Below are 26,936 nucleotides of genomic sequence, written 5' to 3' on the forward strand. Positions count from 1 at the left end.
CAAATGGATTGCTAGAGTTCAGCCCGAGCTACTTTACCACAGTGCGAATGACCAAGAATGTTTTCGAGGAGAGGTTCATACGCCCTTACAAGGAAGCTGTGCCGCACCTTGCTGAAGACTATGAGGCCGCTTGCACAGGGGAATTGCCGACTCATTTCAAATTTCATGAACCAGTAACAGGCTATGACAATTGGAAAACTGCGTATGGCGCAACAAAGTTTTCACTCTGCGTGGTAAGCTGGCAATTCTGTTTTGGCGGCAGCGAAGAAAGCATCGCCTGCAAATCTCTGAATATGAAACCGTTCAGGAATATATTTGTGTTTCGGACTTGTGCTTACTATCATGGAACTGGATGTACGGGTGGACCAATTTTATGTGAAACCAGGATCCAGAGAACAGGAAAGCAAAACAACCAGCCTTCATTGTTTTCAATTGAAAATAGTAGATTGATCTGCTTTCGTGCCAAATTTTATCTAGCATGTTCCATTTTCATTTCATCGTCTTTTTTGTTCCATTGTATGTCAGTTAGTACTAAAATTGTAGTTCAGTATTTGATATTTAGGTTGTGCTTAGAAAATATACTATATTTCTGTTGGGTGCATTTTTATTTTTGCCTTTTGATTTTCTTCCTGTATTATTTCTGTTCCTAAATTCTGTAGTTGACCTTACTTTTGCTGGGATACTTTTAATTGTGAAAACCTGAGCTATCTTGGACTAAAGCATGATAAAAAAAATGAAATAGTCTTATCATTTGTATCTGTCCTAAAGCACCAAAACTAAACCAATGGAGAGGAAATGAACGAGTCTTATCATATCTCTATACTGTTCAGTCCTTGCATATGTGAAATTGTATCCATTCATGCATATTTTGGCAGAAAACTTGTAGTTTCAAAGTTCAACTTCATAAATCTACAAAATTCAGCCCAGTTTGTTGATTTGAGCTGAGCCAATACTTCGCACGACGCTGGCACTTTAAGCATGTTGTCCACCCCATACGTAGCAAATTGATGTGTCTAGTGAAGTAACTCCGTGTTAGATTGTGCTAATGATGCAAGAGCGGTAACTATCCACTCCACCGTTCCATACCATTCTTTTGAGATTGATGAGTCGTTTTCCCCTGTTAAAACGCAGGAAAGATGTATATTAGAGCTAAGGGAGTGAGATCAGGCCATTCAGCTAATGTACTGAAAGTATCAGTGAGTGATGAATCTGCACACTTGATATCTTTATGTTCTCAAATGGCCATTACAGTTTTGAGTGCAATGCCCTACTTTATCTTTCCAAGAAAGAAGACCCTCAGTTTGGCCATGGATATGATATGGGAGAGTTTCATTTGAAAAAAATATCAGAAAATTTCCCTTTGAAGGATGATTTTGGACTGAATGACTTACTGGCTGCAGTTCTAGGGACAAGTGGTCTTAAAACTTAACAATGCAGTAATAGCATTATTGTAGATGGTCTACCATTTCAAAATTCTATGGCTGCTAAAAACAAAACCTCCTTATGTTTGCATCAAACAAATGCTTCACACATTCTTGTTTATTTATTTTACTCTGTCGATGAAGCCAGGCAGGTCTCGCACTGCAGATACGGCTACTTGTTTGGTTTCCTTGGAATTCTTGGTCTCCTGTTGCCTCTGCATGTGGCGGGGCATGGTGGGGTTCGGTTTCAGCTGGACGAGGGGCTCTTTAGCCAGGTGCATTTGGTTCTCCTTGGGGATTTATAACAAGGGAAGACCCCACCCACAAACACACGCACATTTTCTATCATCGAGAAAGCATTTTATCCAATCAGCAATAAATCAATGGAGATGTGCCCTCAGTTTGCTGCCGCACATTTTCGTGTTTGGTGTACTGCACATTGTTTTAATTATCTTGAATAATCAACCAAGTAGATGCCCTGCAAATACATTTTAGATTAGTGGTTTCATGTCTTGGTCTCATTGTTCTTTGTATGTCCCTGTGAAATTGGACATGGCTTGCTATGTTCTACTTACTACTGAATCAGATGTTATTCCAATTCAATCAATTAGGAATAGACATGTTCATATTTTTTCGGTTTAATATATTTGGTAGCAGTCACATCGTTATGTGATTGAGCTATAGGGCAGTCGGGAGTGCTAATCTTCACATCCTAGAGGGATACTGAGGTTTTGTTCTCATAGTAAAGTTTGGAGTAGGACCACAGGATTTTTTTTTGAAATGGTTTTTTTTTTTGAAACGGAGACTGCAGGATATTGATCAGTGACGAAACCAGTCTTAATTAGTAACACGGGATCCAATTTACGCATTGTATTATTTTTTTGAATTATTTCTTCATGCAATCAAGCAGTAATCATGGAAACTAGAATTCTGGAGCTTAACTTATCCTGCTTTTGGTGTCATACTAGTGGTTGGGGCGTGCCATTGGCACGCCTCCTGAGCGTTTATGTGCGCACTTATTTAGCTTACGCACATTCGCGGGTCTAGGTTGATCATTGATGACAAAGAGAGTTCCAAAGCAGCGACAGGTTGAGGTGAAATAGATAGATAAACGAATTAGATTATGGAATCAGTTCTGAATACTGTAACTTTGTAACCATGTTTGCAATTAAATTTTCAGACAAATGTGATGATGACCATATAATCAGACACCATACTTGTTTCTCTGCGTCACACTCATAAATCTCACTATGCAATACTCTATCTGTCAATCCAAAATAGGTTTAGGGGTCATCAGGTTTATATTCAGAGAAGAACACCCAATAAGAGATGTTATTTGCAAAATAAAGATTATTTACCACTAGATGCATGATGGGTTTTGCACCATTCATTCATATTATGTAAGCAAGCCTTGATTTGATTTATAACCAAGCTAGGACCCTAAATGACAGCACCTAAAATCGGCCTAGTGATCTGTTGAGACAGTTATTTTGGGACGGAGGCTACAACTCATGGGCTAGTGATCTGTTGTAGTCACTATAAATACAAGTCATCCTAGTTTGTAAGCTTCATAGAAAGTCCAACGAAATGCAGGTGATCCTATGAGATCCAGAACAACATCGTTTGGTGAGACTGATGCATCGATTGCACAGTAGTGTATCTACCACAGATAAATGGGTGTCTAACAACATGATATTTTCTTTTTTATCAGCAGTTTGCAGTCTTGTTCACCAAGACCTGCCATAGCGTGAGTAATTTCAGTTGATTCAGCTTGTTGTTCCAAGCAATGAATATAAAAGTATGCTGACTGACGGTTGATTTACTTGCAGGAGCTTGTAGGCGTGAAAAAGAGGGGCTCGCTTCTAAAATACAGCACCTAAAATCGGTGTGTACTCTTTCTGTCAAACCCCATATCTACATTCTGGCTCTGTGTGTGTCCTAAAAAGTTTCAAGCTGACATTGTGGTATTTGCTTCAAGGACATAAAGGAAATCAGGCCTGCTCTTTAGGAAGAGAGGGCAAGTTCAGTAACAGAGCAAGCTGGGCAGGCACAAGAGCATGTACTCAAGACTGACGATGCACAGATGGAAAAATAAACTATACTGCAAGCATGAAATATGTGATACCTGATTAGAACCAAATCTGTGCTCATGGATGTTCGACTTAGTACAATGGAACACACAGAAAAGTTTGTGAATACATACTATATATGACTTGCAAATCACACTTGCTGGACACATAGCGGTATATCAGTATCAGCAAACTGAAGTGAATTCACCAAGTTTATACATTGCCTTCACATCATTACTCAAATAAATCCTACAGTACATAGTCTCGCAATATACATCATTCTATTTTGCCGAATATTTCATTTCAATTGGAAGGAAAAATTGATTGAGAAATTTGATCTGAAATAAATAGCAATCAACTATGGTGCTCAAGCAATAGTCATCTTAAAATCCCAAAAATAAAAGAACTCATTAAGCAATCTGACCACGCCCTCAATGAGCGGGGAACTTGCACCTGCAGTCTGCAGAGGAGAAGAGATCAAACAATCCATATGGGCATACCATCGAGTAGATGGTGCGCGGAAAATGTTGTTGGATTCGAGGTTCTTTTAAGCTTAGAATTATTCGAATCACAATTGACTGTAGTATTTGGACTCTATCAGTATCAATTGCTTGTGATAGGTGTCTGATATACATGACCAGTTGCTAGCTGCCCTTTCAACTCTCAGTTTCAACACACAATAATTCTTCCTAAGTCCCTTGCAGTTTGGTGTCCCATATTCTAGACCGTGCTACCTCTGTTTTGGTAAGAACTTGTGCATCCGCATATTGTTCCATTGCAATCAGTCGCACATCTTAGGAACAACATGTCATGGATCTTATTTCCATTATCATCTCAATTCTTCATCACTCCAGAATGAGCGTGAGTAGATTCAGTGAGTATGATCTTATAAGTGGTAAAGAAGACTCCATCTGTAAAATAATACAAGACTTTTTAGATCACTACTTTAATGATCTAAAAGATCTTATATATTACCTCACACAGGGAGTATGAGTTTGCCAAGCACCTAGAAGAGATCATAGATAACCATAGGAAACTATTATGGGTTTCCAGTTTCTTCGAAAGTGGGAAACTTCAGGACACAGTTCCTGAGGAATTCCATAACTATTTAACCATACTTTATCTACAGGCGAAACAGGAATCTATGTGTTTTCTAAATCAATCAGTCAATGACAAGCTGCTTAGGGCACCTAGATGCCTAACATTGAAGACTATGACAACTCAGAATAGCTATGACCAGAACGAAGATGATCTGGAAGCATTATGTAATCCAATAAGAAACTTCCTTCAAGCGGAAAGTATTGTTATTGGAAATAAGGAATGTTCAGCCATCATCTCTGACCGTAAGTACAGGCCTGCAGTTTGTATTTGAATTGTCATGATATTTGAAGCAGCAGAGCACTTTTCAATCAATTACGAGAGGCATTCGCTTCTCTGATCTTCATCCCACCAATGCGTTGTACGACTCTCCACCCCCTTTTCCTCCCTCATGAAATCCTAATTTCCCGCAATGAAATTCGATTTCGAGTTCTATTAGATACTGGTAGGAGAAGAACCCGACTAGGCATTCTTAAAAAAAGAGGGGAAGTTTCAGCTCCACTGTCTATTATGTGGTTAAGGAGGCTGATGGATGCACCCCAAGTGAAACTAATTTACATGACCACCCAGTTCCACTAAGATTGATTAAACAGTGGGGAAATGCTATGGGTATCCCTAGTTCCTTCTTGACACCTGTCCTCATGATGAGTAGGAATGTACTTCTGCACACATGTTATTCCTACCTTTTTGTTATCTATCTAATGCTTGACTGGTGAGTTGGTGAATCCTTGACTGTTTGTAAGATATTGTATACCCTGAATCAAACCGGTGCTGCTGTTTTACTAAAAGTTATTATCCCTATGCGAAGGGCACGTGCTCTACTGGCTAAATCTAAAGTAAGGCTTTTCTGTACATTCTCTTGCCTGTTTTTAGCTCCAGTCGTCAATCTTTTTTGCAACACTCACCCTCTGCTGTTACCTCATTATTTTCATGATTCCTTATTCTGTGATACTGTTCTTCAAACTGAACTTATAGAAGCTCAAACCAGTTCCGAAAGAGAACCTTGAAATTTCTTCACTGAATGAGTTGGGCCCATTCCGTCGAAGAACTTGAATCACACGCCTGCACAACTCTTCTATTTCATGGGTAAAGTATTGCATGAACGCGCAACCTGCATGAACGCACAATTGACAATCAGTGTCATACTTCTGATTGTATTGAAAATGAACATTGTAATAGTAAAGTATTGCTCGCCTCCTGCCATGAGGAAACATGGTTCTACAAACGACTTTTAATTCTTGCTCTTGTGGCATCATCAAACTCTTTCTTAACAATGCAGCCCAATGTAGAAAACTCATTGAATAAATCCACAAAGAAAGATATACCAGACATTCCCTTTCTGAAAAAGACAACAAAGATTCATCTATGGAACTAAGGTTAGAACATCAGTTTCCATAGCTGAAATACCAAGTTAGTTTCAGAGAAACAACACAGTTTAATATTAATAATATATCATGTAATTACTCATCCGTGTTTTCCGTAACAAATACAATATCCTGCTAGAACAACTACCCTGGAAATTGCGGTTGAATCGGAAAGCCTTGTACGTGCTCAATATCACCATGCATTCAGAACATGACACCAACCAAATTGTCTGACCATGGAGAGTTCAAGCAGTAATGAATTATCATTGGGTGAAAAAAGTTCTAAAAAATGTGCGTAAACTGAAGAAGCATATACCATCTTGGGGAGCCTCTTCCTATGCTTGGCATTCTATTAGTGCAGTAGATGCTCCCACCCGGCGCGCGCGCGCGCACACACACACACACACAAGAGAAGGAATCAAGAAATACCCAAGGCAACAAATGGATATCAAAGAGAAAAACCAGAAGAAGGCGAGAAGAAACCTTGTGCGTCGCTTCCTCTTGTAGCCGTTCCTGGGGGCGGTGACCATGAAAATGTAGCAGGGGGCGGGGCTTCCAGGGAGAGTGGGATGGCTACATTTAAAAATAGAGAAGATGTACCAGTACTTTGTTCTAAGTAAAAGGTATTCAGGCGTGAAAATTAGCCCTGATTTGAAGTGCCTTTTCATGTCAGATGTTACTCTGATTAAATAATCACCATGCATAGTAAGCATTTCGCAATTTCTTCACTAATAATGGGTGCAATATAAGAAGCAATATACTCCAAGGCACATACAGTTTGATGCAAGATGCATGGCTGAGAGCCTGAGACAGATGGATTAGAAAAAGATTGGAATTAATGGATGCAGGTACTACACAGTTTTATATGCTGACAATTATGCACAATGTAATGAATTGTCAACAAACATCGAGAGGTCTTCTGGTGTTACTAATTTTCAATGAGGTCATCCACGTTTTCAGCGGCATAAACATTCATTGGGATCTACTAAAGAAATCCATGACACATACTGAACCCCAGTATTCACCCCAAAAGCATGACTTGGACAATTGGACATGGATTGTAACAACATGAACGACCCCCCAAATTAAGAGACAGCTTCACTGAAGCAACGCTAGCTGTGACGTAATCTATAAGGTGTCGAGGGGGCTAGTGATTGATGCACACCTATTTAACTCACCTAGCATTTTGATAAGTTCACCCAAGAGATCATTGAGCAGGACACGCTTATGCTTCTGCCTCTTGGATTTGTGGATTTTCCTTGGTGCTTTCTTCTTGCACTTGCCATCGGTGACATGCCTGCGAATTGAAAGCTACTACATCAGCAACAATGGAACACAGGCACAGCTCTCTTGCACAGTAGGTACGGTACACATTATGTTCATGCTAACAACATCTGCTATTGAGATGCTTAAATCACACTTCATGTTTCTATTTTCTAAATTAAAATAGACATCGGTACAGCAGAAAAGAAACACACAAATAGGTAGCCAAATTACCTCACAAAGCTATTAGCAAGGTAGTAGCAAAATCCTGAGCTCCATCCAGTTCTTGCTTCGTTTCCACTATGGCAAGCACTCCCTGCCGCTGAAATTGCTGATGAATATGACAGTGAAAAAACAGGGGAATTGACCCAAGGAAGTATCCAGACTGTGTGTTGTTCATTGGGAGGCGGCTGACTAACTAACTATTGATGGAGTGGAAGAAGACCGGTGGCTTTCGAGCGGTGGTGCAGCCTGCTGTTGAGAAAGCCTGTTGATGGAGTGGAAGAGGACGGCGGTCCGGCCCTGCTACACCACCTCTTCTCTCTCTCCCTCTCATCTTCTCACCCCTCGCTCCTCCCCAGACACCCCCACACTCTCCTCCTCCTCCTCCCCCGTCTCATCCACCCCTCCTCGTCCCGGATCCGAGGCTTGTGGGCGCGGAGGCGAGCTTCTCCGGCGCCGGCGCCGGCGGCGGCAGCAGCGGGAGAGGAGGCGGGGGTCGTGGGGGAGACACGCGGGCTAGGTCACGGGCATCGGCGGCGGCGGTAGGACAGGAGGCGGGGGTCGCGGGGAAGACGCGCGGTAGCCAACGCGTTTTTCTTTGTCGGTACCTGTGATGACGTGGATAGCAGAACGAGGCGCCCATGCCGCGACTGTTAATGGGTTTAATGCTTTGATAATGGACTAAGGGGTTCAGAAGTCCTAGAACTTTTTCTAGTCCCAGTGACTAATTAAAAAAGACTCTCTAGTAGAGTTTTTTTCTAGTCTCTGTAGAAAAAGTCTCTTCTGTTTGGTTTCTAGGGACTTTTTAAGGACTTTTTCTAGTCTCTGAGACTAAAAAGTCCCTGAACCAAACACCCCCTAACAAATTGGGCTCACTATCCTCCTGTTCATTCAGTAGCCAGATTTTTATTTAGTCTGACTGTATATAAAGAACCAGCTATGTATATCTCTGTTCCAGTAGTTATGACAAATGCTGCATGTAAAGAAGTGTTTAAAGTAAAGTGTCAAGATAATCCGGAAGGGAAACTTTCATCTTATTAGTGTATGTTTCAAAAAGAGTTGCAGTGCATTTTTGTGATCTTTGGGAACACATTTATTGAGTTGTTTTGATGGACATTAACATTTTTTATGGACAATGGGTCATATATTGTATAAAAATATATTAAACTATTGACCAGAAACACTGAAGTCAGAGATTACAAGACTGCTTTTGTAGTTTCTAAAAAGATGGAAGATCCCTCGATTTGAACGGTATTTGTTATAGAATGACCCAAGTTGAAGTTCAATAATAAGGCCAGTTGGCCATTGATCTGTTCATACTGGTACCTCAGAACCCCACTTTTTAACTCAGCAATGGATAAGTGATTCAGTGTGGTAAAAACAGATTGACCATTTACATATGCGTGTCTGCATAACCAGAGTTCTTTCACTTTCTCAGAGAATTGATTGTTGCATGAATGTGCTACAGATCATCAAAGCTGCCACAGGAGTAGAAGAGCAAAGAATTGTGACCTGGATGAAAACTCATCAGTCTATGCCCCTATGAAGCTGATGACATTCTGTATCATTTGCCTGTGCACCCCGGTTAGTGACCGGACAAAAGAGAGAAGAAAAAAAAATGACTCAACCAGACCTCTCATATCATCCCTATACGCTCTGGCTGTTCGCGAACCCTCATATTGAAGACAAGTGTAGGAAGGATATAAGGCCTCGCGGACGCGCCGTGTCAAACTGCCACGTAGAACGCGTCCCACCCCGGATCACCTTTTTTCTTTCTTTATTCTTTCTTTTCTTCTCTCTCTTCATCTCCATCAATCACGTGTAGTAGCTTTATTAAGGAATTATCATACGATCCCGTTGACTAGCAACAAGGAAATCTGGGTTACATCTAGCCAACTTTCAGTCCCATCAAGTGAACAAGCATGTCGAGCATAATGATGGGCTGGCATATTCGCCTCCCTACCGGCATGGGTAACCAAGAGAGAGAGAGAGGGGCAAAACTAGCTTCGATCTCCTCCAATTCTGTTAAGATAGTTGCTGCAATCGATCTTGTATTACTGCGCGACTTTCATAGATTGACCAACTTCAAGTTGTCAATCTCCATTACCACATGTGAATAACCACGAAGTTGAGCAGAGATCATGCCTTCATGGAGAGCTATGGGTGAGGCAATTTGTGCTAGGGAATAATAATTAAAGAGGCACATGACTTCAAATTTATGTTTAGCTAGGGGATTACAAACCCTCCGTATCTGTCTGGATGCATCCTGTGTCTAATCTCAAATTCTCAATACAACTCCCTACTCTAAACTCTCATTCCCCTTCTCAAATATTGCCAAACACCCTGTGAATATATTATAATTGAATTGATCTTTTTCTTGATTTCCCCTCAATCAAATAACTTCCAAAGAGCTGGCCTTTACTTGGACTGGAGATTGCCACATCACATTTCATAAGTTTTTGCCAGGATGTACTTACAAAGGTGAGGGTGAAAGGCCCTGTCAATGCCTAAATTAAACCTCATCCAGGCGCATTTACAACCCAAGGGAGTATGTTTTTGCAAAAGTTTATAGTTAAGACCACCTATTTGCTGATATTAGAGTTTTTCTTTGTCCGGTTTTAAAATCAATTTTGAGAAATATGAGCAAATCTTGTCCTGTTCTTCTGCCACTTTGCCTCTTGGATATCTTGGAATTCCCATCAATTCAACGAAATTGCAAAGCAAGAACTGGAAAGAAAGCGAAGGGCAAAGTGGCAAAGTAGTTGACAAGAGACTCCACATAATAGCCTAGCTCAGTGAAGCATCAACCAAACAGCCACCGAATATGAAATATGCCCGGCATATTAGACTGAAATACAATCTCTGAGTCTATATAGGATCAGCACGAACTCAGATGAAAACATCCACAGGTTGACCTCGGATGCAGGCAGGTAGCCGTTAGGTAGTTCTGATTCGGATGAATTTTGGGTCTACCAGTCACCAGAGAATACAACTCAACGTAAAAATAAAAGGATTTGACAGCAGTAGCGCTTCATCAAGACTTCAAGAAGCCATAAGCAGCAGAAGTAAGGTCAGTGACGGACGTCCAATTCGCCAGGTCTTGCCCTTGAGTGGCGCGTCAGGCATCAGTGAGCCTTGCCAGCGATAACAATCTACCACGGTCTGCAAAGATACCATTCACACAGATCAAAACCAACATCCAACTTAGCATTTACAGATTGATTTGATATACACACCATGTGACAGAAAATAATACAGTAGAATGATTCTAAGAAAAATCTGAGACAAAGTAACAACATAATAATACAATATCTACAGCTCCGCATGCATATTGTATATTCGAATTGAGTAAGTTTCCGATGCCAAGTATTCTCAGTTTGCACTAGTAGCTACACGCAAATGGACTGGCTACATCTATATGTCAAGATAACAACTGTTAATTACAGTATGACATTGTTGACAAACAGAACAAACAAACACATAAACGCGGTAAAGAGAATGCAAGGACAACGGACAAGCACAAGTTTGTTTTAATATTTAGCAATGTCCAGCACGAGTTTGTAGTCATTAGTTTCTTTCTGTCGGTATGGAATGTAACGAGAGGCTTAGAATAATGTTTTCCCTATTTCGGTATTTCCTTTCCATTCCCATAATCTACCTTTCTCTTTTTAGCTTTCCTTGTATGGACATTTTATTCCTTCTTTGATACAACTATGCGCAGCATTCAATTTTTCAAAAGAGAAGCAATAATGGCTCTAGAGAAAAGTAGAAATGATGCAATTGCCCCAGCTTCCCATGGACCGGTCCATGTAATAGCACAAGGATAATAAGACTTGAATCCATAACTCACAAATGACCACATAGGTGCCTTTTTGCTTAATGACAGCATAACCTTGACACAAAATTTTCAAGTTCTTAGTGAAATTGTAAAACATCTGACTTCAACCTGTTACATGATGTTTTCAACCTATTTGAAATGATGAACATATTACTGCGAAATCAAATTGTGACTTGGATTTTGTATTTCCATTTGTTTGTCCAAAAGGTCTGACAGTGACACTGCTACTTGACATCCCGGGATGAAGATCAGACCAACACCGAACCTGATATAAAAATTTCATGAAAAGGAAATGGAGACAGATAGACTACACACTATTCTAGTTCCAAGTAGCTCAGCAGAGCATTTGCCAAGAAGTGACAGAAATATGACTGATATGCTAAACAAAACCCAACTTCTCAATATTATGATCAGAATGAAATTGATCCTATTGACCTGCACCATCTGTGTGTAAACTACTAAGGCAGATTAAGAAATCATGTGATCTTTGCTAACAGTAACAATGCCATGATCTGAGAAGATACCATGCAGAAAACTCATAACCAACGCTTACTCAGCATTTTACTTTGGTGAGCTCTGTGCTAGTGGGGTTTACAGAGCTTGAGCTTGAGATGTGAGCTTTTAGCTATGCCAGAAATAACAGATTTTTTTCCAAGTAAGGTAACAGGCAAATACTAGATTGACAAGGCTGTATGCATATTTAGCAATTCAACCAATGCATATCATCCTGGTCCTTAACAGATAAAATCTCATAACAAAAATCATGCTCTGTTTTCAAATGTCATATGTTCAGTTTTATCTAGCATACACAAATTCGCCTCTGGCAAGATCTATACGGGTATACAAACTAACAAATATTACTTGCAATTGCAATATAACTGATTGACTAATTGTTCACAAATTTATGGAAGCTGTAAAATGAAGGACAACAGTACCATACCAGGAGTGTAGAAGCTCATGTAGGGTAAGACGGAAAAGTATACCGCAGGTTCATCAACCTTCTTCACCAGTCCGGACTTGAGCTCGATCCTGAATAAGCCACCCTCTGTTCTGACGAAGATTACACACAGACCCTCTGCGAAACCAACCACACTTGCTCCATTGCCTTTGAGGGGTTTGGCCATGGGCATGATTTTCTCCAGGTCAATGACCATGCACTGTACCCATTTTGCAGCTCCCTTCACCTTCCTTGACCAGAGATGCAGACTGAAATCCTGAACACCAGCGAGCCCCAGTGAATTGTCCTCCATCACCATGAGGGCAATGCGAATATTGTACACCTCTGTATTTGGCAGTGGTGGGTCAATAAGAGACAGGCGATTCTTGCCCCAATCATACTTGGCAATGACAGTCGCCCGCGAAAGTGTGAAGTAGACTGCATCTCCAATAGCGGCTACTCGCCTAGGCTGGACATAGGGTGTGTGGTACATTGTTTTTGCGATTTCATCTCGCTTGTGCCGGGCATAGCATTCACAGCTATCGTCCAGAGATACTGGCGCAGCCCACGCACCTGTCACCGATGAGTACACGCTCGCCCTGACGTCGTCGGTGACCAGGAATACCACGCGGAAGGGGCCGCCGTGGCAGTCGAGGTGGTCGCAGCCGGCGGCAGCGCAGACCACCGCGGCAGTGTAGGTCATCCAGTCCATGTCGGGCTCGGGCACCACGTGGCGGTCGCCGGTGACGGGGTCCCAGACGAGGAGATCCGCATCCTGGTCATGGAACATGTGGATGAGGACCCGGCCGTGGCGGCAGTCGAGGGGGCGGCCGTCGGAGCCAGGGTGGGGGAAGTCGGGCATCGACGTGGTGGAGGCGAAGCGCGGGGCGGGGTCTCCGCTCAGAACTTGGGTCCTGTGGAGGAGGCCGAGCAGCGGAGGGGCACCGTGGAACGCGCGGTACCGGCGGCGGAAGGCGGGGTCGCAGATGAGGCGGAGCCAGGGCTTGCAGACGAGGGCGGCGCGGAAGAGGTGCTCCGGCTCGTACGGCGGGAGGCGGAGGAGGATTTCTGTGACGACGTCGTCGACCAAGTAGACCTGCGGCGGCGGCGGCGGCGACGTCATGGTTGGGGTTTGAGTGGGGGTTCGGACGGACGAAATGGGAAGAAGCGAGGAGGGAGGGTGAGGGGTCGGGCATACTTTTTTTTTTGAAAGCAAAAACTGCTTGATTACTTAGGGTGCGTTTGTTTGCAAAGTATTTTTGCAGTTTTTTTGGAAATACCGTGGTTTCTAAAAAAACTTTGGTATTACATACTTTGAGGTGTTTGGATGAAACAAAAACAGAAGTTTCATAAACTGCGGTATGCTAGAAACTTTGGTTTTTTTGCAGTTTCTGAAAAAGAGGTCCGGACCTATTTTTTCTAAACAGAAACGAGAGAAGTCATCGGAGATAGCGCATTTGAAGTTCCTGTACATGTTGAGATAAGATATGGGATGCATGCGATAGCTACTATTTTGCCTATTTCCGTTATCTTGTTAGCGAATCTTATTCTATCTCCTAATTAATAGGCGACTTTAGGATTACTGTTAATTAGTGTCCCGAGTCCTTCTTCTTCTGGCCGTCGTCACCTGCCAGTCGTCCTTTCCTCCTCTACAGGCTGTAGCCATGAGCGAATCAATCTCGCCAAGAGGGAAAAAAGGTACGCCCTCTTCTAGCCCTACTATATCCCGTTCTCATTAGTCCATCTGGTGATTACAACGCTGACGGGCGGCATATAGATTAGAGGTGGCAACAGTGGATGGGAATATGGCACTAATTATATGTAGCGATCTTGCACACTCGCCAGTTAGTTTCGAGTGAGTAGCGCATGTCTCAAGCAAAGATTGATCATGGAGTAGATTGATTCGTTGGTACGCAGCAGGCTAGCTAGCTAGCCGATTGATTATAAGCTGTGCACATACACGCACAAAGAGTTTTGCCCAGGCTGGGTTGCATTCATACGCATCAGGCAAAGCTAGCTAGCTCATCAATCAGAAAGCACACAGTACACTCAAAAATACTTTGTCCCGGCTGGAAGTACATACTATTTTGTCCGGTCATGTAGCTCCTTCAGTGTAGCTGAGTTAGTTTCATCTGTTATCCATCCTTACAGTTGGTCAAAACTGCAGTATAAGAACACCAACCAAACACCTCGATAGTTTTGGTAAAACTGAGAAAAACCATGGTTTAAAGAAACTGAAGTATTGCTTGCCCACACATCAGAATACTGTGGTTTTCAATTACCATGGTTTGTTAAAAACTTTGTTGCCAAACTAGCCCTTAACGGTTCTTGGGCAAATCACGCAGGATACAAACACCCACATGGGCAGGTACATCAGACGAGACCACTCCAGATGGTGGTCACACACACACACGGCCAATGCCGGCTAGCTCATGTGCTACAGAATTTGCACTATGCCTACAAACAGAAATGAAGACTTCCGAAAACCACATTTTAAGTTGGTATTTCATGTCCTCGATCAGGGCTGCATACGGCGAGGAGTCCGCCTTGCGAAAGTCGAGCGCCTCAGCCAGGAGCTGGGAATCAGTCTCGAGTTCCACCCGCACCAGTCCAAGGTCAGACGCCAGGCTGATCGCATGGGCCATAGCTATTGCTTCAGCTGCAAAAGCATCCCCAATGTTCGTCTCTCTGCCAGCCCAAGCGCAAATCAGGCTGCCCTCAGCAGTTCTCACAGCAGCACCCCAACCTGCGTGATCTTGACCCGGGATGAAGGAACCATCAACATTGATCTTGTACATAGTTTCCTTCAGTGGGCACCATCTATCCGACTGCTTCTTGTCCTGGACCTGGGTAAATATTTGCGAGTACTCAATGACATTGCTGCGCGTTCTTCGTGCCACCACACCCGCCTCCAAAGGTAGTTCTTCCTCCCTTAGTTTGTTCCGGTTAGACCACCATAACCACCAGAAAGTAAGCACGTGCAAGCGCTTATTGACATCTAGGCCCCATAGGAAGTCAAGCATTGCATGCACAGACGTGATCTCCTCGAGCTGCATCCTCTCCTTCTCCATGGCCAAGTCTCTCCACACACCCTTCACTATTTTGCATTTTATGAAGAGGTGAGCTCCATCCTCATCTGCCAACCCGCAGAATAAACATTTGGTACTTTCAATATGAATTCCTTTCCGGGCAACATTCACCCGAAGAGCAAGTGAATCGTGCTTCTGTCTCCACGTGAACATTTGTATGTTCTTGGGGCAGGGTAGTCGCCAAATCCGTTTCCATGAATCGTCAGGTGTTCGATCAAGATTGCCAGGATTGTTGTTGCTTCCACCAACTCCGCCATCACTCCGGATTTTCTCAAGCTCCATGTGAAGCTTATACGCACTTATGACCGAATGGATGCCCTTGGTGTCATACTGCCATGCCACAAAATCTGGGACTCCGTCCCGAAGAGGAATCTGGAGTATGTGCTTCACATCGTCCGCCCAAAAAGTATCTTGCACAAGCTGTTCGTCCCAAGCCCCAGTGAGCGGATTAATGAGATCGCTGACCCACTCCAAGATACTAGGACCGCGCGGGGTGATGACACGTCTCGGCCAGACTCGTGGAATCCAAGGATCCGACCAAATACGGACGTGTGTGCCATCCCCAATCCGCTAGATGTAGCCCTCTCGGAACAAACTTAGCCCGTGTAACACACTTCGCCAGGCATAGGATATGCCCTCCCTTGGGACCGCCTCAAAGATGTTTCCATTGGGAAAGTAGTGGGCCTGCAAAACCCTAGCACAGAGAGATTCCGGGTTTTGAATGAGTCTCCAAACTTGCCTGGACAACATAGCTAGGTTAAAACCATACATGTCACGGAACCCCAACCCTCCCAGTGCTTTAGGTTTGATAAGCTTCTTCCAGCTGATCCAATAAGTAGCATGCTCCTTATCATATTGACTCCACCAGTAGTTCCCAATCAGTGAACTAAGTTCCTCACAAAAAGACTTGGTCAAGTAGAAACATGACATAGCGAAAGTGGGAATAGCTTGCGCAACAGTTGTAACCAACGTTTCTTTCCTGAATTTAGCAATGAGCTTCTCCTTCCAGCTTGGTTGGGTTCGACCGGTCCATGGATTGAGCTCACCAGTTTTTTTTCTTTCATATAACGGTTGTTTTAATTTAATAATACTAGACCTGATGGCCCTTTTTAGTAATAATCTGGAAAAGGAAAGGAACAGCACCATTAGTCACATAATTTTCGAAAGATTAACCCTGCGAGTGAATGAGTGGGTAGGTGATTGCAGGTAGGGTTTTATGCCATCGACGTCAAAGTCAAGATCCACCGCTAGCCCCTGTCTCTCATTCCTTTCTCGCGTCCCACCTCAGCAAAGACCTTCTATGTGTGCTAGGACATACAAGTGTATACCCAACTTCATCAACTCTAGCTTGTGATGTCGGTTGTTCTGCCACGGCAATCATGGATCAAGTTGAGGGGCTGATAAAGAGTTTTAAGTTGTCCCAATCAAAGAGGAGGAGGTAGATCACTAGTGCAGAACCGGTCTATAGCACCGGTTCGTAAGGAAAATATGAAGGAGAACCTGGGTACCAGCGCACCCTATATGCAAAAAAAAATAGTAATTCAAAAAAAGTTCAAAAAATTCCAAATCTTTTTTGGTATTAAACATGATCAAGTATTGTAGTCGTATAAAAAGTTTCGTCAGAGAATGACTTTCGTTGCATCCTAGGTCGAAGATTCGAAGATTCGGCAAAAAACCTATATACAAGTACTATACACGCTATATTATCGTCATAAACTTGTCTTTTTTGCCGTGAAGTCAATATGAATCATTTCTGGTCCAAACTTTTTATACAAATACAATACCTGATCATGTTTGATTCCAAAAAAGATTTGGAATTTTTTGAACTTTTTTTAAATTACTAAATTTTTTTCCGCATATAGGGTGCGCGGGTACCCGAGAGCACCAAGTCCGCGTCCCGATTCGTAAGGCCTTTAGTGCCGGTTCTGTAACTGGCACTAAAGGGTGGGGACTAAAGGTCCCTCCCCCTTTAGTACCGGTTCAGCGCGAACCGCCGCTAAAGGGTGGCACAAGCCAACACGGGGGGTAGGGAGACCTTTAGTACCGGTTGGTAATTTTGTGTTCTCCATTTAATTGTTTTTCATTTGCTGCTATTTTACGATACTACATATTGTACACGTTACGTATATATGTGTGTATATATATATATATATATATATATATATATATATATATATAAATAGAATTTCTCGTAGAACCGATCATATATATCATCGAATGTCTCGCACGTCCGTACCATTCACACATACACATGTGTATATATACAATTTGGTATATACAAATTCTCCTACATATATATGGAGGCATTACTGCTTTAGCGGCGGTGGCGGCGGTAGCGGGTAATGGTATTATCCTTTGGGATCAATGACCTGGCCGAGCAAAAATCCCGCTCTTTTCTCTTGAATTGCCGCTACGCGATCCGTTGGTCGGAGCTTATCCCGCACCTCAGTGAACTTTTAAGGAGATCAATATACATGTATTAGTCGTTGTGTGATTAGATATCGATAATGATGTAAAAATTGTGAATAGTGTTCTGGCAAACGTACCCATTGCTGTCTAGCATCTTTGGTCCTTTCGGACGCCATCATGCGAATGTTCTCGCAAACGTAGTATGCACATAAATCAGTCCCCGACGCCTGCTTCATGACCTTTACGAGAATAGAATTCAGTCCGATAATAATTAATCAAGCATGATAATTAATGGTATTGAAACTAGAATTAAAAGAGACGAGCTAGCTAGCTATAGCTAGTACTACTTAATTACTTACCTTGGGTCGAAACCAATACAACTCTTTTTTCCATTCGCCTGAACCCGTTTTGATGTACTTTTTCCAAGCCCTGCCCGTCGGCAAAGAAAATGAATAAAGGAGTTATTAATTAGTTGATATCAGAAAATGACGAACTAAAGAGGTCAACATAAAGTTCAATAATGATTGAAATTACCTGTTGACTATCCCCTTCACGATTGAGTATTCAGCGGGTTTTTTAAGTAGTGAGTCCAGTACTTCAACTATTCCTTATTCAACTTGAATGATTAACAAGATCCAGTGGTACCTGCATGCGCATACGTTTGCATGTATAAATTAAGCGGGCATATGCATAACACTCATCAACTACCCTAAAACCTATACACTTATTAACATCTAGCTAGTAAGCAAAAACAAAATATATAGTACAAGACAGTGTGACTCATTGGAAGTTGTAAGGAAGTAGTATATCTCGATTGGTATTGAGGCGCTTGAAGAACTCTAGCATGTTATTCTCTACTTCTTGTTTATACCATTCTAAGCTCCATGTCTTTTCATTAATGGTATTTGGGTCAATGAACCCAATGCCATAGCCTTCAGCTTTTTTCATTTCATACATCTTCATCCTGTACATAATACCACAAAAAAGAATATAGTGAGGATAATTACATGTAATGATCAACGAGAGCACTACAACTAGCTTGAGACTTAAATTACAGAAAGAAATCACTTACAGACAATAGCAACTGACGATAGATTTGTCGAGTGCGTCTTGATTGAATAACTGAAACTGTTCTGAATACTCAACTGACAGAGCTAGCTGATGGAAGTAATGATCTTCCTTGACTTTCACCATGAGGGACTCTCGCTTGGTAGCCTTGGTAATTTTCATGTACCATTGATGCAATTCATACATTCTCGTTGAGAGCTTCTTGACCTCCTCAGGCTTGACCAGAGGTTCGCCGCAGACATATTTCCGTTTTAGCTCCTCCTCTTTAAAAATTTCCATGGGCTCCAAGTCTAGGAGTTGTTCTACAGTGCATGGATGTCTTTAACATGCCTTATATGGTCGTCGGTTATTACCAGCTAATCGACGCCGGTACTCGCATGTGTTGGTACAATGAGCAGGGGGATTGATTGCACCGTCTGTTCTCCCAGCTGGGGAACGGTTTCCCCGCTATTTTTGGCAGCTGCTTGGCTCGAGCTCGAGCTCGACTCCTTCTGTTGTCGTGCTCGATGTGCCTTTCTAATTTGGTGCTCATAGTCTGAGTCAACAGGCTTGGGAGCTGGTTTTTTTGCCATACGAATAAAGTGGTCAACGATTTCCTCAGGCACTTTCTCCTTTGGCGGCGGTGGCGGTTTCGGTCCAAAATGGGCGTCCACTTGGGCCTTCACTATGGCTGCGTTTTGCTCCTCGGTCATGTCGTAAGGCCTCCGCGGAAGAGGCGCGAGGCTTGGACCATATTGAAATTGCTTGCCTCCGCCTGTACCTCCTGTACTACCTCAACTTGTACCGCTGCACACCATAGCTGCGGCAGCTCTCTTCCGCTCTTGCTGAGTTGGCAGAGACGGCTGGCGTGGCTGACTTGGAGGAGAAGTGGGCTGACGCGGTGCCGGACTTGGAGGAGGAGGAGTGGGCTGACACGATGCCGGACTCGGAGCAGGAGTGGCCTGACGCGGTGCCGGACTTGGAGGAGGAGTGGCCTGACACGTTGGCGGACTTGAAGGAGCAAGACTGTGCTGAGGCGGTGGCTGATGATCACTTGGAGGGGCGGGAGATTGCTGACGCGGTGGCGGACTTCGCGGAGGAGTCAGCTGACGTGATGTCAGTGGCCTTGAAAAGATGATGCAATCCTTTCTCCATAGGATGATACGATGTTTGACCTCTCCCAGGTGTGTGCTCCTCGTCACCTCTAGGAATGTCAACCTCTAGCCCCAAATATTGGTCCACCACTTCATCAACCACAACACGAGCATAGCCAGCTGGAACCGGGTTGCAATGGAAGGTTGCTTCGGGGAAATTTGTATAAGCAATGGCGTCCGTCACCTTCATGGATATGTTCTTCATTTTGAAGTGTAGCTCACAATTAGTGCTCTCCATGATGTCATCCATAGGGTATCTATCCAGCAGTTGTGCCTTGCCCAGGGCGAAACCCACGCTACTTCTCGGCATGGATGGAATGGTGTTATCCAATGCCGGATCATCTGCTAGCTACTGCCACTGCTGAGACCCCCTTTCTTGGCTAAGTGAGTCGATTTGCTGCTACTACCGCTGTAATTGGAGTGCCAACTCCGTGTGCTTTGATTCTAGGCCTTTAAGGCATTCTGCTTCCTTCTTCCTCTGCTCCTCCTCCAGCTTCCTCTTCTTCTCCTCCTCCATCTTCCTTCTCGCACGGTGTTGGGGATATGACTATTAGGTATGACCCGCTCAGGAGGGGCCGGGTCATCCCTATGGCGATTCATCTCAATGAAGCCCAAGATCACACTAATAATGGTGGTTCATAGATAGGCTTAGTAGATGGACCAAACCCGAAGGCGGCTAAAGGCCCACGGATATAAAACACCATGTATGTAGACTTGTATTGTAAGGCATGTTAGGAAGGTCACCGAGCCGGATACGTTGTATAAGCCAGCCGGGTCTCTGTAGGCCGCAGGGCGTCAACCCGTGTATATAAGGGGACGACCCAGTGGCGGCTCAGGACAAGAAACAACAGATCGAGAGCCGGGTCAAGCGTATTCACTCCTTGCTCATCGAAACCCTAGTAATACCACCTCTAACTGGATTAGGCTTTTACCTTCATCGTAAGGGGCCGAACCAGTATAAACTCCTCGTTATCCTTTGAAAGCATCTTCTTTAACATTACCAACAACTTTCCAAATCCCTTGTCAGATACACAATTCTCTGCCTTTCATTGCAGCAATTCCAGTGTGGTGCCCAACTTTTTCTTGTCAGCTTCGCAATTTGGGTACAACAATTTCTTGTGATCCTCTAACATGCGCTGCAACTTCTTCTTCTCCTTTTCACTTGCGCAGTTTCTCTCTGCATCGACAATGGCCCGACCTAGATCATCAGCTGGCTCATCTGATGCCTCTTCTTCAGCTTCTTCCTGCATTGTCGGCTCAGCTTCTTCCCCCATGGTTGTATCATCGTATTCAGGGAACCCATGGCCAGGATAGCTATCATTGTCCTCTTCTTCTTCATTGTCTTCTGTCATAACCCCTCTTTCTCCGTGCTTGGTCCAAACATTATAGTGGGGCATGAAACAAGACTTAAACATGTGGATGTGAATGGTTTTTAACTTAGAGTAATTCTGACCATTCTTACAGCCATCACATGGACAAGGCATAAAACCATCCGCCCGCTTGTTTGCCTCAGCCGCAAGCAGAAAAGTATGCACGCCATCAACGAAATGGTGAGAGCATCGGTCATCGTACATCCATTGCTGGCTCTTCTTCATTACACAACACCGAAAAGACCAAATTAATACAAGTTCATACATAAAGTTCATACAACACTTATTCTCATAAAACAAACATACAAATAACTCTCTAGCTAAAGCATTTAAATGCAACAACAAATGCGATCAAGATCGCAACTAAGGTACCAATTGATCCAACAGCATAATGATACCAAGCGTCACTATCACTGGCATATTTTCTAATCTTCAAGCGCTTTTTCTCCATCTTGATCTTGTGATCATCGACGACATCGGCAACATGCAACTGCAATTCCATCTTCTCCCCCTCAATTCTTTTCAATTTTTCTTTCAAATACTCGTTTTCTCTTTCAACTAAATTTAACCTCTCGACAATAGGGTCGGTTGGAATTTCCGGTTCACATACCTCCTAGATAAAAATATCTATGTCAACTTGATGGGCATAATTTGTCATAAACACGAAATGCAACAAATGGTTATAAAAGAAAATATACCACATCCGAATCATAACTCAGACGAGGGCCGACGGGGACGGATATCAAAACCATGGCACTGTAAGTGCATCTAGTGCCACCCCTAGTTGGTTTTGGAGTATTGACAACAAACCTGGTTGAGGGACTAATGTGTTTGTGAGAATTGTAGGATAACACAGGTAGTAGTCCCTCATTGATTCGGTTTACCTACCGAAGATGACCCCTAAAAATGTGTGAAGACATTGAAGACAATGGTGGTATGTGAAGATATTCACAACGAAGATTATGACTCGAGAAGACATTCATGTGAAGATTATGGAATGCGAAGACATAACTATTTCGTAGTTTCCTTTTCTTATTTGTTGAGTCATAGGAACCACCGTACTGTTAAGTAAGGTCCAAGTGAACAAAGTCAGAATGACTGAAGTGATGCTCAACCAAATCCTATGTCTTCGAGCAAAGACAATGAGAGAAAATCTTATCTAGAGCTGGATGAGTCAGCTTTACTTGTAACCCAAGTCAAGCTGTTGCGTGTGTTTGAAATCTGGCTGTTGGACATGTGTCAGTTCCGTAGTGACCCAGGGTCATTTCGGACAAATCAGGTCGGGTTGCCTACTGGCTATAAATAGCCCAACCCCTACACCATAAATTGGTGGCTGCTCAGAGTTAGTGCACGGCTTTTGTCGTTTGAGAGCAACCCACCTCGAAGCCTTTGAGAGGGAAATCCTTGCGAGGACAAAGCCCTAAACACCCAGAGCCAAAGAGTGTTAGGCATCACTGAAGTCTTTTGGTCTGCATGACCTAAAGACTTGTTACACTTGAGGACTATGAATCCTCCAGCCAGTTAGGCGTCGCGTTCTAAGCATCCAAGAGTCATTGTGGATTGCCGGTGAACGAAGTCTGTGATGGTTTGGAAGTCTACCTTGAAGACTTACCAGAGTGATTGGGCGAGGACTGTGTGTCCTTAGCTCAAGGGGAATAAGGTGAAGACGCGGTCTTCTAAGTTGAATCTCAGCCTCCCTAACGAGACGTACAGTTGTCACAACAACTGGAACTGGTCCAACAGATACCTGTCCTCACTAAGCAATTGGTTCTATCCTTACCTCTCTCTTTACTTACAGTTTGTCTTCATGAAGTCATTACCTACTTGCATGATCTGATTGACCTCACTGTGTGAATACAGTTGTTGATTGGGTTCATACTATCTTCCACCTTGATCCATACTACCTAGCTGCTCATAGCCTTCGTGCTTTCACTTTATTGCTTACTTGACTATGGCTTGTCTAGTGTAGTCTACCTACCGCTGCATATCAATAGGTTCATTTCTACTGTTTGTCTTCAAAGCCGTCGTGTTTTGAACACTTTCATAAAAATCGCCTATTCACCCTCCTCTAGTCGATTACTAGCACTTTCAATTGGTATCAGAGCAAGGTGCTCCCTTGTTGTGTGTGATTCGGTTTAACCACCTGGAGTTTAGCTATGTCGACTGCAAGGATAATCAAAGTCTCCGCTGCGTGCCCTGTATTCGATGGCACTGATTACCCCTACTGGAAGAATAAGATGCGCATGCATCTTGAAGACATTGATGTCGACCTCTCGTATGTCATCAAGAACAGCGTTCCCAAGGCTGGTGAAGGCGTCACCCCAGCTGATGTCAAGAAGTTCATTCAACTGGATTCTACTGCCAAGAACATCATCCGTGGTCATCTGACCAAAGGACAGTATGGCCGTGTGAGTGCTCTGGAAACTACGAAGCTAGTCTGGGACTGGCTCTCCAAGGTCAATGAAGGCGTCTCAACCCAGAGAGACTCAAGGATCACTGTTCTTCGCAACCTCTTCAACCGCTTCAAGAGAAATGACAATGAGAATGTTCAACTGTGATAACCCACAAGTATAGGGATCGCAACAGTTTTCGAGGGTAGAGTATTCAATCCAAATTTATTGATTCGACACAAGGGGAGCCAAAGAATATTCTCAAGTATTAGCAGCTGAGTTGTCAATTCAACCACACCTGGAAACTTAGTATCTGCAGCAAAGTGTTTAGTAGCAAAGTAATATGATAGTAGTGGTAACGATAGCAAAAGGTAACGTTAGCAAAAGTAGTTTTTTTGGTATTTTGTAGTGATGATAGCAATAGCAATGGAAAAGTAAATAAGCGGAGAACAATATATGGAAAGCTCGTAGGCAATGGATCAGTGATGGAGAATTATGCCGGATGTGGTTCATGATGTAACAGTCATAACCTAGGGTGACACAGAACTAGCTCCAGTTCATCAATGTAATGTAGGCATGTATTCCGAATATAGTCATACGTGCTTATGGAAAAGAACTTGCATGGCATCTTTTGTCCTACCCTCCCGTGACAGCGGGGTCCTTACGGAAACTAAGGGATATTAAGGCCTCCTTTTAATAGAGTACCGGAACAAAGCATCAACACATAGTGAATACATGAACTCCTCAAACTACGGTCATCACCGGTAAGTATCCCGATTATTGTCACTTCAGGGTTAACGGATCATAACACATAATAGGTGACTATTGACTTGCAAGATAGGATCAAGAACTCTCATATATTGATGAAAACATAATAGGTTCAGATCTGAAATCATGGCACTCGGGCCCTAGTGACAAGCATTAAGCATAGCAAAGTCATAGCAACATCAATCTTAGAACATAGTGGATACTAGGGATCAAACCCTAACAAAACTAACTCGATTACATGATAAATCTCATCCAACCCATCACTGTCCAGCAAGCCTATGATGGAATTACTCACGCACGGCGGTGAGCATCATGAAATTGGTGATGGAGGATGGTTGATGATGACGATGGCGACGGATTCCCCTCTCCGGAGCCCCGAACGGACTCCAGATCATCCCTCCCGAGAGGTTTTAGGGCTTGGCGATGGCTCCGTATCGTAAAACGCGATGAATTCTTCTCTCTGATTTTTTTGTCCCCGAAACACAATATATAGAGTTGGAGTTGGAGTGGGAGGAGCTCCAGGGGGCCCATGAGGTAGGGGGGCGCACCCTAGGGGGGCAGGCGCGCCCCCACCCTCGTGGACAGGTGGTGGGCCCCCTGGCCTTCATCTTTTGCAGGTATTTTTTATATTTTCCAAAAAGTTGCTCCGTGAAGTTTCAGGTCATTCCGAGAACTTTTGTTTTTGCACATAAAAAACACCATGGTAATTCTGCTGAAAACAGCGTCAGTCCAGGTTAGTTCCATTCAAATCATGCAAGTTAGAGTCCAGAACAAGGTCAAAAGTGTTTGGAAAAGTAGATATGACGGAGACATATCAACTCCCCCAAGCTTAAACCTTTGCTTGTCCTCAAGCAATTCAGTTGACAAACTGAGAGTGATATAGAAAAACTTTTACAAACTCCGTTTGCTCTTGTTGTTGCAAATATGTAAAGCCAGCATTCAAGTTTTCAGCAAAGATTATAACTAACCACATTCACAATAACGCTTAGGTCTCAAGTTTACTCATATCAATGGCATAATCAACTAGCGAGCAATAATAATAAATCTCGGATGACAACCATTTCTCAAAACAATCATAATATGATATAATAAGATGGTATCTCGCTAGCCCTTTCTGAGATCGCAAAACATAAATGCAGAGCACCTTTAAAGACCAAGGACTGACTAGACATTGTAATTCATGGTAAAAGAGATCCAGTCAAGTCATACCCAATGTAAACTAACAATAATGAATGCAAATGACAGCAGTGCTCTCCAACTGGTGCTTTTTAATAAGAGGATGATGACTCAGCATAAAAGTAAATAGATAGGCCCTTCGCAGAGGGAAGCAGGGATTTGTAGAGGTGCCAGAGCTCAGTTTTGAAATAGAGATGAATAATATTTTGAGCGGTATACTTTCATTGTCAACATAACAACCAAGAGATGGCGATATCTTCCATGCTACACACATTATAGGCGGTTCCCAAACAGAATGGTAAAGTTTATACTCCCCCTTCCACCAACAAGCATCAATCCATGGCTTGCTCGAAACAACGAGTGCCTCCAACTAACAAGAGTCCCAGGGGGAGTTTTGTTTGCAATTATTTTGATTTAGTTTGCATAAAGCATGGGATTGGGCATCCCGGTAACCACCCACTTTCTCGTGAGTGAGGAGCGGAGTCCACTCCTCTTGAGAATAGCCCGCCTAACATGGAAGATACGGACAACCCTAGTTGATACATGAGCTATTCGAGCATACAAAACAGGATATTTATTTGAAGGTTTAGAGTTTGGCACATACAAATTTACTTGGAACAGCAGGTAGATACCGTATATAGGTAGGTATAGTGGACTCATGTGGAATAACTTTGGGGTTTAAGGGATTGGATGCACAAGCAGTATTCCCGCTTAGTACAGGTGAAGGCTAGCAAAAAACTGGGAAGCGACCAGCTAGAGAGCGACAACAGTCATGAACATGCATTAAAATTAATCCACACCGAATGCAAGCATGAGTAAGATATAATCCACCATGAACATAAATATCATGAAGGCTATGTTGATTTTGTTTCAACTACATGCGTGAACATGCGCCAAGTCAACTCACTTAAATCATTCAGAGGAGGATACCACCCTATCATACCACATCACAACCATTTTAATAGCATGTTGGCACGCAAGGTAAACCATTATAAGCTCCTAGCTAATCTAGCATGGCACAAGAACTATGATCTCTAGTTGTCATTGCAAACATGTTTATTCATAATAGGCCGAATCAAGAACGATGAACTAATCATATTTACAAAAACAAAAGAGGTCGAGTTCATACCAGCTTTTCTCATCTCAATAAGTTCATCATATAATCATCATTATTGCCTTTCACTTGCACGACCGAACGATGTGAATAATAATAATTGTGCATGTGCATTGGACTAATCTGGAATCTGCAAGCATTCAATAAACAGGAGAAGACAAGGCAATATGGGCTCTTTTGTTAGATCAACAATTATGCATATAAGAG

The 26,936-nt window shown here is 43.0% G+C and overlaps 2 protein-coding genes across 17 annotated transcripts; both read right to left on the minus strand.

The window, feature by feature from the left end:
- Positions 1–812: 812 nt before the first annotated feature.
- On the minus strand, positions 813–8,071 carry LOC125514954. 16 transcript variants are annotated; one of them, XR_007286687.1, is made up of 7 exons: positions 7,639–8,071; positions 7,450–7,546; positions 7,131–7,249; positions 6,436–6,525; positions 5,783–5,951; positions 5,591–5,699; positions 813–1,117 (listed from the first exon to the last, which is right to left on the minus strand). XR_007286687.1 is itself a non-coding variant. In XM_048680336.1 (6 exons), exons 1-6 carry the CDS (start codon positions 7,769–7,771, stop codon positions 1,033–1,035), a joined length of 876 nt encoding a protein of 291 aa, XP_048536293.1. In that variant the 5' UTR covers positions 7,772–8,071; the 3' UTR covers positions 813–1,032. The 16 variants fall into 16 exon arrangements, 6 of the variants coding, with proteins under 6 accessions (XP_048536293.1, XP_048536297.1, XP_048536294.1 ...); XR_007286686.1 differs by lacking the exon at positions 813–1,117 and adding an exon at positions 3,648–4,401; XM_048680336.1 differs by having other exon boundaries at positions 5,591–5,951; positions 7,450–7,537.
- Positions 8,072–10,171: 2,100 nt separating this feature from the next.
- On the minus strand, positions 10,172–13,394 carry LOC125514923. Its single transcript, XM_048680297.1, has 2 exons — positions 12,216–13,394; positions 10,172–10,599 (listed from the first exon to the last, which is right to left on the minus strand). Exons 1-2 carry the CDS (start codon positions 13,333–13,335, stop codon positions 10,556–10,558), a joined length of 1,164 nt encoding a protein of 387 aa, XP_048536254.1. The 5' UTR covers positions 13,336–13,394; the 3' UTR covers positions 10,172–10,555.
- Between the last annotated feature and the right edge of the window lie 13,542 nt (positions 13,395–26,936).

Source organism: Triticum urartu, chromosome 6, assembly GCF_003073215.2.
Source record: "Triticum urartu cultivar G1812 chromosome 6, Tu2.1, whole genome shotgun sequence".
Taxonomy (NCBI): domain Eukaryota; kingdom Viridiplantae; phylum Streptophyta; class Magnoliopsida; order Poales; family Poaceae; genus Triticum; species Triticum urartu.

Excerpts from the sequence above, each read along its gene's own strand:
- LOC125514954 (XM_048680335.1), bottom strand. The coding sequence starts at position 7,771 with ATGAGAGGGAGAGAGAGAAGAGGTGGTGTAGCAGGGCCGGACCGCCGT. Across the intron at positions 6,526-7,130 it reads TGAACTTATCAAAATGCTAG|CCATCCCACTCTCCCTGGAA; the intron begins GTGAGTTAAATA and ends TTTTAAATGTAG. Across the intron at positions 5,952-6,435 it reads AAGAGGAAGCGACGCACAAG|ATGAATCTTTGTTGTCTTTT; the intron begins GTTTCTTCTCGC and ends TTAGTTCCATAG.
- LOC125514923 (XM_048680297.1), bottom strand. The coding sequence starts at position 13,335 with ATGACGTCGCCGCCGCCGCCGCCGCAGGTCTACTTGGTCGACGACGTC. Across the intron at positions 10,600-12,215 it reads CATGAGCTTCTACACTCCTG|ACCGTGGTAGATTGTTATCG; the intron begins GTATGGTACTGT and ends GTATCTTTGCAG.